Source organism: Chlamydotis macqueenii, chromosome 1 (genome assembly GCF_036417535.1).
Source record: "Chlamydotis macqueenii isolate bChlMac1 chromosome 1, bChlMac1.mat, whole genome shotgun sequence".
In the NCBI taxonomy this organism is placed as follows: domain Eukaryota; kingdom Metazoa; phylum Chordata; class Aves; order Otidiformes; family Otididae; genus Chlamydotis; species Chlamydotis macqueenii.
In genome coordinates, this window is record NC_141556.1 from 153,690,957 (window position 1) to 153,710,986 (window position 20,030).

The following is a 20,030-nucleotide window of genomic DNA, read 5'->3' on the forward strand; positions in this document are numbered from 1 at the left end:
TTTAAAAAATTACAGTTTTAAACTTTTTTGGCTGACCTTCATTCTTCACAGGAAATCAGTCATTACTATTGTCGTAGTTCAGGCCTGATCAGGACCAGACTACGCAGTCTCTCTCTCACTCCCCCCACCCTCCGAGAGAACAGGGAGAGAAAATATAAGAAAAATGGCTCGAGGTTTGAGATAAGGACAGGGAGAAATCCTTAAAGTTACCGTCACGGGCAAAAGAGACTCGACTTGGGGAAAACTATTCATTTATTACTACAAACAGCAGGATAATGAGACAGAGAACAAGATAACCTCCATCCACCCCTCCCTCTTCCCAAGCTTAACATTATCTCTACTACCTTCCCCCCCCGAGCGGCACAGCGGGGAAGAGGGAATGGGGGTTGCAGTCAGTTCATCATACGTTGTTTCATGCCGCTGCTTCATGGTCGGGGGAAGAACTCCTCACATTCCTCCCCTGCGCCATCATGGGGTCCCTTCCACGGGCCACGGTCCTTCATGGAACTGCTCCGGCGTGGGTCATCTCTTCCACGGATGCAGTCCCTCTAGAACAGCTGTCCCAGCGGGCCCTCCACGGGCCACAGCTGCCTTCAGGCATCCACCTTCCCCGGTATGGGGTCCTTCACGGGCTCCAAGTGGATCTCTGCTCCTCCGTGGACCTCCATGGGCTGCAGGGGGACAACCTGCTCCACCATGGTCGTCACCACAGGCTGCAGGGGAATCTTGGCCAGGAGCCGCATTACTCCTCCCCGTCCTTCTTCACTGACCTTGGCGTCTGCAGCCGTTCCTCACAACAGGCTGGTAGATGTCTCTCAGGATCTTTTTTTACATCTTATTCACTTCTCATCTCCTTTCCACTTCCTGCAGCCGGGCTGGACCGAGTTGGGCCCAGTCGGCTGCCTGGCGAGAGGCCAGAGGGTGAGGCCTGCAAGGCCCATGAGGCCTGCGCCTCCCCCTCTGTGCCTCTGCCCCCGCTCAGCTTCTTAACATCTTCTCTTCTCTTTTTTTTCTGTTTTCCCCTTCTTAAATACGTTATCGCAGAGGCGTTATCACGAGACATTCTGCTATCAATCGCTGGGCCTTGGCCAGCCGTGGGTCCGCCCTAGGCCTGGCCAAGTCCACTGAACAAAGGGGAGCGACTTCTAGCAGTTTCCTACAGAAGCTGCCACCTTAGGCCCCCCCCTCACTAAGCAAAACCACGACAACTATGAATTGTCTATGAATTTGGGTTTAAGGTGCCCTGAAAAATGATGAGTTCAAAACACTTAATTTACTCACTTTTTTTTTTTTTTGCATTCTAAAAGAAAGACAAACAAAAATTATTACCCTCAATCAGAAATATAACTTCTAGCTCCAGGTCCGAAGCAACAAACTACACAATGACGAGAACGCCATTTGGTACAAATTGATATCATTACATCTACTTTAACGGAATATTGCTTTTTAACACCAGTGAGATTATGTCTTGCTCTCCTTGTAAGGATTTAAGGTATCATGGCACATATCAATGCACCACTCTATGAAAAGACTGATGATATTACTGTATAGCAGACAATAAAGCTAAGACAGCCAGTGTGTTGACCTCTTTGCAATCTACTCAGTACATCATTTTCACTAATGTCCTGCCTAACTTGCTCATTAGACTCTGAAATGTTTTGCTGCACTTTTTAAATTCAGAAACTGTATTTCATAAAATATTATAACTTTGCTGCTTTCAGGAGGTAAAAAAGAGCAAGGAAAGAGAGAGAGAACAAAAAAAATGAACCCCGAAAAGCTTCTGGACAAAGGGAGTTCAGATATGCTGTGATAAGTCCCACACAAGATCCACAAACATAAACAACACGTGTGCAACACAGCATCAGCTAATAGTACAAATCTGATCAAAAGCTTCCAATAGTTACTAATAACGGCCTTACACCAGTTGCAGAAGGACAGACTCTATTTGACAAAGCAATGATATTAGCATGAACATAAACTTCCCTGCCTGAGAAAAAAGGTATCTCTTCAGAATGACTTCCATTCTGAAGTCAATTGTCTGGATGAGTTAGTAACAATTAAGTGTTTTAAAGCCATTTTTGACCTAAAGTCTACTATTAGAGCATTTCAGTATCAGTTACTGCCACCCTGAGTAGAACTGCAGATTTCAGGATCTGCACTTACATGTAAATTCTAAGAAGAATTTCATCTAAGAAGAATTTCATATTGAAATAAGAGGAAAACCTGTAATTAAAATAGGCTTCATATCTACTTTTTTCACCCTTACTGCTATGATTATTGTAAGAATCCATTATCATTATGTTCCATATCTTCCTTCCCAATGTTTCCTATTGAAACAGAAGATTTGCCATCTTTTAACTTACTTTAAAACAAAAAAAAAAAGATCAGAATGTTACCTCTTTTTAACATTCTATTTTCAAAATATTAAAATCTTAGAGATTCTTTATTTTTAATTGATGTAATACAGCTTACATCTGTAATTTAGATATTTTAACATATTCTGTCCATAGAGGAAAATAAATTTAGCCAAAAGAAGAAGGGAGAAGAGGGAGAAGAAGAGGGGAAGAATGGAAAGGAGAAGGTGAAAGCAGAAAGGGAAGGGGAAAAGGAAGAGAAAGAAGAAGAGAGAGGAAGATGAAAAAGAAGCTGGTCTAATACTGTACCTCCAAACCTGCACATGACACTGTCTTACCAGTTAACAACAGCTACTTATACTCTAAGCTGCATGTCTGCATATGCATAGGTAAAACTAAAGACTAGATTGATACAATTTAAGTCATTTTTAAAGAGAAATGGTAAATCATAACATTCTAGTGACTTATCTCTTCTTGCAACACTGTTAAGAGCTGTCTCTACAACTGCCTCATGCTCTCCTTCAAAGTATGAAATTCTCTCTGCTGCTCCTCAAGTAGCAACAAAAGTTAGGATGGGAGCTCCGTGATGGAAAACACAAGACTGAGTTGAAAGAGTTAAATCCAGAAAAGAGAGTCTGAAAACCTGGGAGACAGTAATAAAATTCCAAGAAACACTCAAAAAGTGCAGAAATAAAGACAAAGAATAGCACATTAGCAGACAATTATTGGGGCTTTCTGAACAACATAGTTTTCCTCATAAGTGAAAGGCTCGTATCGCTTATCAGTTCACATAATCCACAGAGGTTATCCTGAGGTCCAACAGCCCTGAAGGTTTGCCACAAATGGCAGGGAAGGCTAACACAGATGTCTTAATTCAGGATATGTGCAACTGCACCTTGCAGTCTCCATTGCTGAGCAGTATCGCAGACACAAGAAATATGTGTGACATGTGAACCTCGATCTCTAAGACAGGAGTTCATAATTTGTCCTTGAACAAGGAAACTAAAACACAGGCAGAGAAAAACACTGGGTATGGTCCAGCAACTTGGTGAACCACATACAAGAAGAAAGAGAAAGGAAATTTAATTTTAATTTCTGATTCAATTTACAAAACATGAGCAGTAAAGGAGTGTTGGTAGTGGAGAATGTTACAAAAAAAAAATATTCAGAATGACTGAAACAGAGCATCCTACTGCCTCATTTTTACCTGAACATGCCTGAACAACTGTATTCTTGTATTTCACTGAGTAAGAAATATAAGCTCACCTCATTAGTCTAGATGGGTCCTTCATCACTATCATTATTTTTAAAAATTTATATTCCAAATGGCTTTTACATGTCTTCTTTGAGCATCAAGTAAGGTGAATGACATGAAAGTCAGCCAGGATCCATTTTATTAATTGATGTAACAAGATTAGGTTCTAGATATTAAGCTTGTACAACCAGGCTCTGTCTATGCCCCAGAGAATTTCTGAGCCCTGCTGTTCTACACTGGTAACAGAGCACACACTGATACTTAGTTTTTTGCCATGGCACTTAATATCAAAAACATAACAAATTACTACATTCCTACTAATGAGCTTTTTGTAATTGAGTGGAATTATACTAATTTTAAGGAAGATATCTAAATGCTAAATGCTAGAAAGAAGCAGCCATCTGCAGACAATTCCTAATTCCATGGTTATTTTACAGTTTTCTTTCTTCCAGGAAAGGGATATTTGAGGATACTTTACCTATGTGTACAATTTAGGCTCCAAATTGGAAACTTTGAACTCTTCCACAACATTGTTTGTGCCACTGCCTTGACTTAAAAGTAAAGCTAGGATTTCAAAATCTAGCCCACTGAGAACAATTGTTAAGATATTAATCCAAAACATATGAGTAAACTTTTCCAGGAGTCTAAAATGCATGTTATGCAAAGCTTTCTGTTTTAAAGATAAAGTAAAAACTTGATTTCTGTCTCTCCACTCAAAAAGCTTTGGAAATTGAGCCAACACTGCAGGCAAATTCAGCAGAAACACTGCAGCTGGAGTTGGCAAATTCCCTGAAATCACATATATCATTTCATAATTATATCGGTGCTGCCTGTTTTTACAGCATTTAATAGCATCTGACCTTATTAATTCCCATTTTTATTATATATTCATTGACAGTAACTGTCACAGCTTCCACTTAAGAACCAGAATTTCCACAAGATTTCTCTTCTGATCAACGAACTTTGGTGATTGAGGGGTTCACCTGGCAGCTGTCAACTTTTACTTTGATTATACAGAAGCTGAACCAGTAAATCCAAAAAGGACAGTAATAGAAATAACGATTAAGCTTTGTAGCCCAGGAAGAAGTGCTCTTGCAAAATATGACCTTTCCTTAGCTACTGTCTTTCTTTAGCCATTGTAAGAGTTCGAATGTGACTCATAAATATATGCTAGAGACCAGCCATATTAATCCCTAATTAGATAGTAATAGAAATTTATTCAAATTCATCCAGTTAAGAAAGCAATGCTATTGTCTCTATTACTGACAGAATATCCATGTTTTCTGATATTCTATCCCTTCACCACAAAGGCCCCTAATTAAAACATTCCATCTTTTTATATAGCCAGAAAAAAAAAGTTTTTTAATTTTTTTCAGTAATTAATTTTTTAAACTCTGACCACATTAACTATATGATAAGGAAGACCCTAAGAGTAAGTGCACAAACACTGCAGGGAGGGTGGAGGAGGGTAGCAATTCACTATCTTTTGGGAATTCAAGTTGCGATCTGGGTGATAATTTCTCTTTGATTTTGCACAGTGCTTTCAGACCTACCATTAATATCCTTAACATTCAGCTCTAGATTTCCTTGCATCACTACTATCAAACTCTTTGCAGCTGAGCTAAGACAAGCTGTGAACCACACAGCTGCGTTCACTGAAACTCAGCCCAACAGGACTCTAAAACACAAACTGAAGGTGAAAATCTTACAGTCGTTGGTAAATCTCTCACAGGCATCTATCTGGGGATACATTTTGCTACCTCTTGTCATTCTTGGACTGATAGTTCATAGCGTCACAGCTATCACGTATATCAGGATAGCAGGATGTCTTGTGTTTTATATCTGTAGGTCAGGTTTTCCCCCTTTGAGGACACGTGGTCAAATTGCTAGTTAGCATAACTTAAAATGGGGAGGAATCCCTTCTCTTAAAAAAAGACAACCTGTGTGAAAATTGTGAAAGAGTCCGTACTAGTGTTTAGTATTTACAAAAAAAAAGGACACAGCAGAGCATGACAGAATAAAGGAAAAATTACTTATATTTCAATTTCTTATAAAACAGTCAAGAAAAAATTAAGTTGCAGGCAAATTTCATTATTCTCAAGTGCATCCATCATTGAATTAAGAAACGAAAATCATCTGTTTTTTCTTTCCCCCTCTGTGTCTTTCTGTTGTTGGCTGACATGATCTTTCTCCTCAGAGTACTGGGGAGTAATTCCTTTGCTCCTTGAGGCAAGCTGAGAGGAAGCTAAACTTTTTCAGCCCAGTAAGAGCACTTGGTAAGAGCATTCACTTATTTACAGCTTCCTTTAGTGAATAAAGAACAATTCTGCCATTTTTCCCTGTGTTTTATTTCCTGATTTTTCTGCCACCCTCACCTCAGTATAATCAGTATAGTATTAAACAAATGCACTTATTCCCTACTACCCCCCCAAATTAAAATAAAAGAACATCATCCTCATTCACTGTGATAGAAGCTGTATTTCATGCCTAGGCTTCTGAGTATAATGGCTCCTTCTGGATATGAAAATACCACAGTAGGTAGAGGCCCTATCACTTGGTATACATTTCTGTACTTGAAGGTAACCAACTTCATTGTCTTTAGATCCTACTCCTGCTCATAATTCCTCCTTAATTCAGAGGTTTTAGCTATCTCTATAGCTAGAGCAACAGTTTTTCTGCTTGCTTGTTTTTTGTTTTTTTTTTTTTCTACTTGGTTTCAGGATAGCTCAGAATGGAGTCTGTTGACATACACACCAGTATCATTGTGGCCTGCTGTGATCACTACTTGCCATAAATGGTATTTTCTATTTTACCTGTTTGTATGGTATGTCTTGAGGCTTGAGAGGTGAGCCCATGCAAACCTCATGAAGTTCAACAAGGCCAAGTGCAAGGTCCTACCCAAGGGTTGAGGCAACCCCAAGCACAAATACAGGCAGGGCGGGGAATGGATTGAGAGCAGCTCTGAGGCAAAGGACTTTGGGGTGTTGGTTAATGAGAGGCTCAACATGAGCCAACAATGTGCACTTGCAGCCCAGAAAGCCAACCACATCCTGGGCTGCATCAAGAGGAGCATGGCCAGCAGCTCAAGGGAGGTGATTCTGCCCCTCTATTCCACTCACACGAGACCCCACCTGGAGTCCTGTGTCCAGTTCTGGAGCCCCCAACATAAGAAGGACACGGACCTGTTGGAGTGAGTCCAGAGGAAGGCCACAAAGATGATCAGAGGGCTGGAGCACCCCTCCTGTGAGGACAGGCTGAGAGAGTTGGGGCTGTTCAGCCTGGAGAAGAGAAGGCTCCAGGGAGACCTGATAGCGGTCTTCCAGTACCTCAAGGGGGCCTACAAGAAAGATGGGGAGAGGCTGTTCAGCAGGGCCTGTTGTGATAGGACGAGGGGTAATGGTTTTAAAATAGATGGAGGTAGATTTAGATTAGATATTAGGAAAAATAATGAAGCTCAGAGAAGTTTTGCATGCCCCATACCTGGAAGTGCTCCAGTTAGGCTGGGTGGGACTTTGGGTGACCTGATCTAGCGGAAGATGTCCCTGCTCCTCAACCAGCCTGCACTTCTGTATTTGCATTGCAGGATGAATGTTGTGGTAGGACAGAGATGGCTCACTTTTGAAACACGTGGGATTATAAACTCCTATACTCTTGCACTTTTTGAATATTTACAGAATTGCCAGAGAGAATATGATCCTGTCCAAGCAGTAATTTAACATCCACAACTTTTTCCAAAAAGGCAGCTGAAAGTATAGATGTGCATAAATAGCTGATATTCCTATGTTGTTATTCAGAAGTAAAATAATATGTAAGCCAGATCATGACTGCTTTATATATCAGTCAAGGAATATAACACAGAGAGGAGGAACATGTGTTGAGTGCATGAGGCTGCTAACCGAACACCTCTCCAAGAGGATGGTGCTCTTTGTTTGCTGAAGTGTTTGAGAATGTAAGTGAGAGAAAATGCCAAAACTGAATGGAGGATGAGGAAAAAGTGTTTGCCTTCAGCCAGAAGCGGTAACATATATATTTCTGTCTTTTCACATTAATTAAAAATTTCACGCATTTCTAACAACAATAATAGAAATGAAGTTGTAGTATGAGCATTAGTAACTCATAACCATGCATAAACAAATCCTAGCATATGAAATAGAAATACTGAACACATGACACTTACACTGATAAACTTTTAAAATTAAACTATTTCTCCTTCTGCTTTTTAGTTACCTGGAGACAACATGCAATATTTTTTATTTTATAAATCACATAAATCGTATAAATTATAAAAATATAACTATTTTATTAAGTTATATTTTTATATTGAATATATTTTGCTGATGATATTTATAAATATATTTCAGCAAAATTAATTATTCCTTCAATTAAAAAATAACAAGCTTACACCCCTTGCTGGCAGACAAGATTTTTCTCTGAAGAAAGTCTGAAAGGCTCACCAGCAAACAACACTGTAAGCACTACCGGAACATGGCAGAAGGCTTTGTACTGCAGGTAAGAAAATGTTTTTATGAAACTTAAAAGAATTTACCTTGACAAGAAGTCTGTGAACGAGAGACGTATTGGATATCCGTGTCGTATTATTTTGACCATGTCTAGGACACCAATATACTGCAGTTGAGCAGACACATAAAAATTGTCAAAAGTATCTGGCAACTTGGAGTTATTAGGCTTTATACAATGAACAGAATGTGGTGTGCAGTTCTGCAGCTTCCCAAGAATATCTGTGAGTGATTTCTGGGGAAAAAAAAAAAAACAACAAACAAGAAACAGTTATCAATCATTATTTTGCAGCAAAGACAACTGCTCAACATGTATGCTCTTCCTAACTTTTTAACATCATTTTCTTAAAAGGCTTGACCTGGCCATGCAAGTGGCTTTCTCAAGCACATGATTTTTCTTTCTTTCATTTCTATCTGTAAAGACTAATCCTGCCTTTAAAATTTTTAGTGGTTTTTTTTTTTCAATTTTTTTTTTTAAATTTCTATCCAGAAGATGTTCACTAACCCTGAGCTGTATTGCCACAGTGGTTGGGCCCCCTCGTTCCAGTCTCTGAAGAAATGAAGATGTTCCTTTCTTTTTCAACAGCTGTTGGGAGAAAAGTATATACACAATACTTTTTATCTCAGGATGGGCAGTAAACCTTCATTTTCATTGTTACACAATTTACTAAAACAGGCAAACATTTATACAAATAACATGTCATAGACAATGAAGTGAGTTTCAGAAAGAATCGGGAAAGTGGATATATCTTCAAGTATCTTCAGAGCCATGGCTGGCAAGAAAGTTTTGATTTCAAAAGCAGTTGTATACCAATGGAAAAATCAAATACCTTTTCCAAATAACTGGGCAAAGCAATATGATCTGGAGCTTTATTGCAGAAGCAGGACTTCAGTTCTGCTGTTACTATTCCATACAGTCTGCCTATAAGTAGCATAATTCTGTAACTCTCTGAAAAGGTTCCTTATGTCTTTGGCAGATGCTTAAGTGAGTAAATGTAAGCACAGATCACGAAAAAAATATTGAATGCAAAACAATAATATTAATATTTAAAACTCCTTATCTTTTCTTCCTGTACAAATTAACCTTTTTCTTTTTTTCTTTTTTAACCCGCTTTCACTCATTATAGGCATAAATTATCAATAACTTCATATCTTATTAGAACCAATGTTATTCTATACATCAGAGTTGGGGGGCGGGGGGAATATACATTTATTTTTTTACTGTTCTGCTTCCTCTCTTTGAGAGCAAAATGGCAATAATAATCCTAAAAGTGGTCCTAGAAATTAGATTTTTTTTTGTTTAAACTTTCTACAGGAAGGCTGGTAAAATTATTGTATTCCAAGATTTGGCCAAGATCTTTGATTCAAACATCTGTATCAATGCCTTTTCACCTCTGAGTTTTCTTCAGTCCATTTATCCCATAAAACTTCTTTTCTATCAAGTCAGCATGTTCTGGCCTACTCCTGTGTTTTTCCACTTGCATCAAAAAAGTTTACATTTCCTCACCTTGGCCCACTCAAGCCAAACTCCATTAAAAATACAGCAGTGCAAGCAATTCTCTACTCACTATGCTAAATTCTGGAGTTCCTCTTTATTTCAAATCTCACTTACTAGTATGCAATAGGATTTTAAAGGCAAATTCATCCCCAACTTCAAAACAGAAAAGAGATCTGCTTGCTCCATGTCTTCTCAAGAAAAGAACCACAAGCATGCCACAACAATTCTCAGTTAAAGTTTACAAAACGATTGAGGAACATAAGTAAAAGAGATTTTTCTCCACTTGACAGATGATGCACTCACCCCTTCCTCCTAATAGAGAAAGTCACTAGTTCAATACCATTTCCTGAATGGTGGAAGAGTCAGGAACAATGCTTTGGATACTAAAGTTCCTGCTTGCTGTCCTGTGTTGCGTACTTCTTCCCATGTGAAAGAAGTTTTTGGTTCAGAAAGAGAGAGAGAAAAGAAAGGGAACTAGGCAAAGACAAAAAATGAATCTAATTCCAAACTTGAACATCTTCAGTTATCGGCTAAGGAGCAAGACTAGATCACCAAAGCTGTACTTCTTTACTAGCCTCTAATATATAGCTTTCTGTTGGAAAATCGTGTACCTCTAATCTACAGGAAAAAAAAAAAGAGTAACTTTGTAATCTCTGTTAAGAAGCTAAAACTTCCTCCTAAAAAATCTCTCTTTACCAGCAGAAGATTATAAAGCTTTAATCAGAACACATACCGAAATCTTTGCAATAGATGAGTTCTTCAAATAACAGACAATGAAGCAAACATTTCATAAAGAGAAACAATGTACAGCCAATGGAAAGAAAAGCCTTCTGGTAGTGATGTGCATTCATGTGACTAGACTTCTGCTGTATGAACTCGGAAACCCAGTGATTCTTCCAAAGGAAGCGAGAGAAAGACAACAGGGTCAAAGTATGCTCTAGGAAAAGATTACAGAAAAACAAGGGAGCAAGAGCTGATGTGAGCAAAAAAGAGTGTCAATGAAGATATATTCTATTTTATCTGAAAAGGGGACACAGTATTCATAAGCCACAGAGACTTGAGCTGGTGTCTCCAGATTCCTATGACTCCTTATGTACTCCAAAATTCTGGCCAGCTCTTAGGTCTTTTCATGTCTATCTTAGGATGGATGCACTGTTCTCTTAGACCCTACTACAAGTGAATTCAAAGAGGTAGACCATTCTTACCTGTGACAACATGCTCAAAATCAAGTAAAGAGTCATTTATGGAAAGCTAAATAGGTAGATACATGGCCTTACACAGATAAATCTGTGATTATATACTCTATCAAGCAGCTAGGACTGCAGACAACAAGCTGAAAGCAGAGGAAAATCACAACAAACTCCTATCTGACCTCTGAAAGTGCCTACTTCTCTTTCCTGGATGTGGTGGAGTCTAGATGACTACCCATACACAGCAACATGAATTCCTTCCATTTTGCATTTCTCACTGCCTACAGTATGATGTATGTTAAAATTCAAATTTCAGATATAAAAGGAATACTAGCCTCTGCTTGATAATTCTTGCCTTACTGTCCCTCCTTCTCCTTACTCCTCCTTTCTTTTTTTTTTTTTTTTCCCTCTTTATTGCCTTTACTCTCAGGATAAACTCCAATACAAGTGCAGTGATTATGATTTTCCAGCATACAGTCATTTTAATTCTAAGCTGATAAGAAGATGCCCCTTACATTGCATTTCCAGTCACAAGAACAACAACAAAATGACAAAACCAACATTATTCCAGCCCATCACAGTGGGTTTTCAAGGCTATACTGGAAAAGGGAAGAAATTATTTGGGACAGCACAGTTATAGATGTGGGCTTGATCCACAAAAGAATTTAAGCACTTACCTACTTCCAGTTGCTGCATTAGTTGCCTATTCCAAAAAAAACCAAGTGTCTCTTTTTTTTGCCACTGGAACAGCTTAGATACCTAAAGTTCTGCTTCCGTTCTGCAGGGCAGCAGAGTACCTTGCTCAAACTAGGCCAACTTAGTATCTACTAACTAAGTGGTGTTCTGTCTCACCTGCACAGCTTTTCTCAAAGCCTACCTTTGAGAAGCTAAGCCATCCTTGTCTCTGTGGGCAGATGAAAGATGAAGTTCTTCCCACCTTCCATCTAATACTTAAAAGTTTAGAGCATTCTCACTGAATATGGAAATTCTCACTTAATTTACCGTGTTTCCCAAAGGAATTTGAATACATCTTCTGTCTCTCAAGAGAGTAACTCCAGGTTAAAAGCTATTCTGGATTGGTCAAAAACCTCATAGTTTCACAGATCCCAGCTGTGTGGTGATTCCTCCTGGCTTGATTAGGCTTCTAATGTAGACATGCTTTTCATACTTCCTTCCATGTATGGAACTAGGATCTTTTCCGCAGCCTTAGGAAGCTTCCTCTAGTAACTCCTCCTATAGTGGAAAGGCACCTAAAGGCACCTTGTGATGCCTCAGCTGTTTCCTAAATATAGCCTTAAACCAACACTATTCACTTCAACGTATGCTTTTCCACTGACATTACTGACAAGAACAGTAGACAGGAATTATGGTACTATTAGCAGGGGGTCTATAAGGAAAGTCCCATTGCTATTCTATGGATGTAGTTGCATAAAGCCTTCCACAATGACACATGAGAGCAGGCTCCTTAATCCCATGACAGAATCAATTTTATGCAGCTGTAGGCCAAAAATAGAGTCATAAGATTCAAGAAGCCTGGTGAGGCAGCTGATGTATTGTGAGAACTGCTTGCTTCTTTTCTAGAAGAAGGAGGAATTCCAAAGCTCTGTCAAGAATGGGCTCAGCAAATCATATTATTTCTCCTCATAAGAGAGATGTTCCATGTGACCTGAACAATTAACTTTCTGATAGCCTCCAAGATATCCCCCTCCTTTTTTTTTTTTTCTTTTTTTTTTTTTTTTTTAATTTGGCTGAGTTAGCTAGTGGGAAAAGAGACAATTTCAGAAATGAGGAGAGTTTTATTTGCTTTTAAATTGACTGGGAAAATTTACATGCAAGTGACCATTTAAGATAGCAATGTTTGCCAAAAGGTACAGGGTTGATCTTCATACAAAGCCACATAATCCATAATCTACCTTCTGCAAACAAGAAATCTTTTCAGGTTAACAAAATGAAGACACCAAGGTTTTATTTTTGCACTTCCTATGTCTTAATTTACTTAACTATTCAACATAAAGTCAGCCAAGGAGAAAAAAAAAAAGTAAGTATTCCTATACAATCAAAAATCAGTAGTATTGCATCTACTGCTAAGCCCTGGAACCACAAAGTCATGGAACGATTCAGGCGTGAAAGGACCTCACCATCTTGACCAACCTTCTGCTCGAGGTGTCCAAGAAATAGGTCCTTGAACCAGCATTATTAATGTCAGTAAATTATAACCTGTTAGCTCTCACTATTGCTTTAGTGTTGATATTAAGTACTAGATTGTTTTAACAGTTTAATGACTACAGAGAATGAAGCAGAGAACAAGGACCTTTCCAAAATGACAAAGTAACTGAGAAAAATCATCAAGGAATAAAGAGCAGAAAGAGCTCTAAATTCTTACCTTACTGAGCTCAATATATTTCTTTGCTTCTCCACTTGCACAGGCTACTGATGGTTTTTTACTCAGCAAAGCTGCTTTACACCCTTTGATTTTAAGAGAATGATATGGAGGAACAAGTGATCCAGTTTGTGTCAGCTTAGACTGGAACAACTGATTGATGACTACATTTTCACTGGCTGGGAGAAAAAGAAATTAGTGCATGAAGATAAAATACAGGTTAGAAAATTATATATATTGTATCTGGAAGTAAAAAGATATACAGTGGGAGACAGAATTAAATAAGTAAACTTTAAAAAAGTGGATAAACCAATAAACTATTATGTTAGTTATCAAAGAGCATTCAATATCTAAGGACATCAGCCTTCAGTAACATTATTTTTAAACATATTCAGTTTCTGTGCTGAACAAAACAGGGCAGAAAACAAAACCTTTCAGACTGTGATCTGTCTAAACTTACTTACTTATGTGATAATCACCTCTGAATTTTGTTCCATTACAGACTCCCAATTTATCAACCTAGTAAAGCAATATATGAGATACATTCTGCACAACATTTACCTAAGGTAGTACTTAGAAAAGATCAAGGCACTTGAGAGAAATAAATTATAGACACTCACTGCACCAAAGAAAAAGAATTGTATAAAGCACAATATGGGAAGGGATGAAAAAGGAAAAAAGGCAGGGTGAAGGACAGAACTGTAGCAAGCTGTGTTCACATGTCTCTACATCAAGATCATACTTACAAACACTGACAGAAAAAAGACAATGACATAGAATCATAGAATCACAGAATCATTAGGGCTGGAAGGGACCTTTAAAGGTCATCTAGTCCAACCCCCCTAGATCTTGTTGCTCAGAGCCCTGTCCAACTCAACCTTGCATGTTTCCAGGGTTGGGGCATCTGTTTGATGCAGTGGTGATAATCACTACAAAACAAATACACTTCCAAGAAGTGTTTTTATAAATGAAAATCTGAGTTTTAAGATAGACAGGATACTTTATACTAATTTCAGACAAATTATCCTTTATGATAAAAAGGATAAAAGTCATGGGCTTTTTAAGATGAACACGGTAATTACATGCTGCTTCTACTGCCACAGCATCAATAAGCATTAAAAACCAATTGTGTGATACATCCTTAACCATCATTAATTTCTATTACTTTTTAAAAAGAATTAACAAACTGGCATTATGATTACACCCATCATGTGAATAAAACAGAGAAAAAAACCAGAAAGATGAACGAGATAAGCATAATAAATAATGTAATTAAGTTTAGAATATCAGGTAGAAATTCTCAGTTTGCTCTTTATTAGTTGTCTAAAGGTATATTACTAGATGCTTCAATGCAATAGTTCCCTTTTTCTGTGGAGATTACTATTCCTTACTTAACAGGAATAATAAAATTATAAGGAAGATAGTAAAGCAGATAATTGAAACAATTGCAGTGTAATCAGCGGACATTGTTAATCTCTGTATTTTAAAAAAATGGATAAATGTAATAAGTAGCATTAGGAAAGACATTAAAATTATGTTCTTCAAGTTAAAACAAAATCTATTTCAACAGTCTCTCTAAATTAATTTGTTGGACAGGTTTTTTCCACATTCTTACACATATATGTAAATTATTTTAATGTTGTTAGCATATTTAAAAGTTCTGATTAAGGAAACTAAATTCAATGAAAACCAAAGGAAGTACGCACTTAAGGTATACATCTACATAACTTATGAAACTTACCCTAAAGGAAATATGTCACTGACAATCAATAGGTTTTAAGCCTGACATTTAAAAAAGAAGGAATGTAGCCCTTAAACGACTTACATGCCTGTAAATATTACGCCTTCAGACTTTTTCCATTAATTATAATTGTTATTATTATGACTTCTTAATTATATACATATAAACATTATATCTATACATTCTCAGCATATCAAATATTTTGTATCCAATCCTCTGTTCTTCCCTTTTAACAGTTGCACAGCTGATTACACAAAAGAGCAACAAAAGTGCAAAAGGAGACTATGTGAGAGAATGGAAAAATGCTCTCTTTTGTAGAACATACTGGAAGGGCCATACCTTCTTATACTCTTTGGCAGATGATCATGGAAATTACAAGTGAGAATGGGTATGTCTTTAAAACTATCATCAATAGGATTACATTCCAGATCAATTCTTCCATTTCTTTCTTCATCCTTAACGTACACTGTTTCCCTTTAAAATGCACCAATTATTTTACTAGGAAGGTTAACTAATTTCATGGTTAAATTGCTAAAAACCTACAAACTGTAACAGTGGTGCTGATTGGGAAGACAAATATGACCTCCAAACGATTTCTATTTCTGTGGAAAGAAATATAAGTATATAATGCATTAAGTGAAAGACTCTGCAGCGGCTGCAGAAAAGACCAATAACATCTCAGGATACACTGACATTTTCCTGAGGAAAATGTTTTCTTTTTCTTCACATAAAGGGTAAATGATAGAGGTTTTAAATTATCTAATTATGAATAATTAATTAATAAACTGGGTTGCATTATTATTAGGCATAATTATACAATACACACATGGACAGGTATTTAATTTTGTATTTCAATGGACATTTGTACCTATTCAGTGAAAAACATAAGAACGCCCACAAGTTCCTGCTTTTAGAAAGGTACTCAAGCAGTGAAGCACATCCCACTGCAGTCTCTCTGATTTTGGGAGCCTTATTTCCTTTCTCTATTTTCTAGGGTTTATTTTTGTTTTAATTCATACTCAATCGTTTCTTTAAGTCATACTCATCTATCACACTACACCTTCCTGTTCTTTACATCACGTCACATGATGAAGATGCTTTATGTTCATGAACTCTAAAAGCTTTCTAAATTAGAGCAAATTTCAAACAATGTGTGCATACTTCAAAAAGATGAGGGTGACTTTTTTAAACTGGAAATAAAATATATATAAATTTATCTTAAAACTAAAATGAAAATTAAAGTCGAATAATAACATCTTCATTTCTAACAACAGTAACCACAAAACCATTTACTTACTTTTCATTACAAATAGGAGATTTTGTGAAAGGGAATCTTTATTTTTTTCTATTGCACCAGCAATTTCGTATGTAACCTACAATAAAACATTGTGACATCATTAGTAATGACCAATGGATCTTTAAAAAATCTTACAGTAGTAGAAACGAAGCTATGTTTTTTTTACATTCAACAGTAAAAGGCTGACACCAGGTAGTGTCTTCTGCTCCTTTCACAGCCCCACCAATGCTAATGAGAAGAACTCATTGTTGAACCTTGTGTGTCTCTGCAAGTATACAGAAATCTCATCAGACTGATTCTAAAACATTTCTACAATGTAAGACTTCATATCAAAAGTGTAGTATAAAGCAGAAGACAGCAATTTCTCTGTAGGATGATCGAGTTGCTCCCATATCTCCTTGTCAAAGGGAAACTGTCCATACTGACCATGACAAAACAGTCATGGAGCAATCTGAGTCCCAGCTTGCACTCAAGACAAGTTCCAGCCATTCATATGTCCTTAGGAGGCAAGTTCAGTTTACAGGTTATGTACAAATCCCATTTACCTTTCTAGCAGCTATGCACATAAGGATTTTGGATCACTTTAGTTGCCTGATGTCATACATTTTAAGAATAGTTGAATTGTCACTCCATCTGTCATCTGACTGCAGATAAACTCTAACACATGTGGTGGGCACTCTGAGAAGTGAGCAGAACACAAGGCTCCAGCCAGAGTTCCTGAGGGTATATCCAAAATGAAGAAATATGACCAAGTAGCTGTTTGAGCATTGAGCCCATCCCAGGACATGCTGTATAGAAACACTATGACGAAAAAGCAGTCACTGACCCCAGGGGTTTTTTTTAACTTTTTATTGGGGATGGAAGACAAACAACTAGTTAATTTACAGGCTTTAGATATAAATAGCTCTGGTTTGCATGTTAGTGGAATCCAAAGGGAATTTTTAAGTTAAAAAGGAAGAAAATTTTAGATTGTAGTACAGCTAGGATTATCCAGACATTAATGGGAACTCCGTAGAAAATAGTTTAGTTTTATTTACCTTGGGATCATGTTTCTATCTAAAGCTTTTTTAAAAAAAAATATTGGATCTATATCCTAATCCCCTTAGATATTTGGGGAAATTTTATCCGTGTATATTTAATAAAGCTGTAAATACATAATTAAGATTAGTAACACTAATCAGTGCATTAATTTTGTTTTCCATTGGGTCATTTGACAATTATGTAATGCTATCTTACTCACAAAAGAGATTATGAATTGGATGTTTATAATCTGTTATAGTTAGTAATTGTCAAATGATGTATTAGTATGGCATGTGACATGGAATAGGTATAACAGTAGAATTACATTATTTTCCATGACAGATGCAATGTTATATAATTTTCTAATTGCGTCTCCTAAGAACATACAGCATAGTTAGCAAACTATTAGAATAATTTAAGTATACTTTTAAATGCTTTTAGTGTACTTAAAGTAAATGTTCAACCATACTGGTCCATAAAAGATAATTAACAGAACTTATTTGACAAATCCATAATGCCATTTCCTAATTGAATGTCTTAGGCTTTAACTAAATTAGAAGAAGAAAGTTAGTACTGGTGGGAAGAGTAGGTAAGTACAGCAGTGGGAGATACTATATTATGATTAAGTGCCTAGATTGAAACAGGGAGAAGTTTCAGTACTGGTGCTGGTATAATACATCACCAACTTCTAGAACTATATTCATAAGACATCTCTCATCTCACATAAAATACATGAATGTTATCAGGATTCCCTTTTATGAAGAAATTGCTAACTATCTAAGTTTTCCCATAGACTTGGTAAATTAATTCACTGCCTAAAGACATGAAAACGGACTCAATGAAATGCCTCTCTAGGGTTCCATATTCATTGCCAGTCCCACAAAAAAAAAGAAAAAGAAAGAATTCCTCTTCAAGCTGCCAATTTTGTTACTTTAATCCTGCCCTCATCAGGATGCCAACCTACATAGCACTTTGCGTAGAGCACTTATATTTTGCCCTGCTTTCTTCCATTGGATTTCTAAAGTAAACCTCACCAAAACTGTACTGATAGACACTCAAGCACAGCGGATAGTTATTTTGAGGAGACAAAACTAAAAAAAATTTTATATGATTCAGAAAGGAAATGTGTACTTGCTTACATCATGACTCTGGTATTATAAAACACACTCTTTATTTTCGCTTCTATTTGTCATAGCTGTTTGGTCTATCTTGCTTTACTTGATGAACTCTTTGGGGTAGACAGTATGTAAATCTATGTGTCTGGAAGCAAGATCTTTAGATACTATCTGAACTAGCTGAACTATTTTTATTCAAAAGGAAAATAGTGTGCATTTCCACACTGCATTTCATTAAAACAGATTAAAACAAGAAAGGGATTGGATTTGCTTTCCTTTTTGATTTAAGTTCAGAAAGGAAGAGATCTTAACTTAAGCACAATGGTAGTTGGGCAGGCCAAATGTTCATCTAGTTCTGAATATTTAGGGAAAAATTTGGAGGAATACTTCCATTCTGCCTCCCACCAATTCCCCTCCCAGCTTCAAGGGCTCTGCCTGTTAGAGAGTTCCTGATCCACAGGCTGTATCTCACCTTTGTGTTTAATATCTCTTGACTGATGCTTCCTCCACAACTCTCTGTTTCCAGAACTCATTAACATTTTTTGGCATCTATAACACTCTGGCAAGGAGTTTCATATAAGCTATGTGATAAAAGACTCGATTTTATTTATTTTGAACTTGTTTTCTGATCATTTAAGTTGGCATAGCTGCTTTTAATATAATGAGAACTAGCAGATATAAAAAAGAAGTAAAAAAACAATACCCAGAAAAGAGAAGGCTCACACTCTAAAAGTGCACAGAGTTAAATATGGGAACTGCATGGTCCTCTTATCTTTTTATGCACTCATTCCTCTTCGCCTCATTAATTATCCTCACGCCACTCCATTATACATCTTCTCCTCTGAACTGAAGTACCTCCTTGCCTTTGGTAAGTGATTTTGTCTAAGTTTACTTGATTTCCCAATATACTTTACCAAGAGGGCCACCTTTACACATAATTTTCATCAATTCCTTCAAATACTTTTTTATGTAAATAGTTTTCATATCTTGTGACAGGCCAAAAGCACTCACGGTTAACAACAGATCCAGCGGGAACCCTAAAACAAGCTAGGAAAATGCCACCTGGAATGTTAAGGTTTGTTTGTGTGCACTTAGACTTAAAAGGGAAACTTTTAATATTTTAATAACAAAATGTAACTCAGAAATCCACAGTTTTGCATGTGCTGTTAAATTTTGGTAATAAGAAAATAATCCGTTCATATACAACTTCAATGCACAGAGGGTCACTTGTAGTTGTTAATTTTCTGCCAGTACTTAAATGTGAGTGACATCATTTAAATGCTTGGATGTGTCTTTCTTTTTTGGACTCACTGGGCTTCTCACCCTCCTGAAACAAGTCTTGTTAAGCAACGAGTGAAGTAGATAATTTTATAGAGTCTATAGTCTTCTTCTAACACTGTGATAGAAATAGTAGCATATGTAAACCAGCAGATATTTAGAAACAAAAGAGGAGGGTGGTGAGAAGTGTTCTATTATTTTCTCCTGTAAGTGAAAGTCCAAAATAAAGTCTACGTAAAGAAAGAACACCAGAAAGAAAGGGAGAAAAAGCACAACTTTCTTGTCTGTGTGAAAAAGAGAATCTCTGTCAAGTAACCTTGGTATAGCTTAGACTAGACTGATTTGATTGTTATGTCTGGGGATTCAGCCTGGGGAAAAAATAGAG

General features: G+C 37.0%; 1 protein-coding gene across 1 annotated transcript in view; it reads right to left on the reverse strand.

The window, feature by feature from the left end:
* Positions 1-20,030, reverse strand: part of MYO16 (myosin XVI) — a 385,808-nt gene that overhangs the window by 76,037 nt on the left and 289,741 nt on the right. Inside the window, exons 24-27 of the mRNA XM_086741186.1 lie at positions 16,233-16,308; positions 13,198-13,373; positions 8,632-8,712; positions 8,156-8,361 (exon numbers count right to left, since the gene is read on the reverse strand). Of these exons, the coding sequence (XP_086597312.1) occupies positions 8,156-8,361; positions 8,632-8,712; positions 13,198-13,373; positions 16,233-16,308 (539 nt within the window). The remainder of the gene's footprint in view (positions 1-8,155; positions 8,362-8,631; positions 8,713-13,197; positions 13,374-16,232; positions 16,309-20,030) is intronic.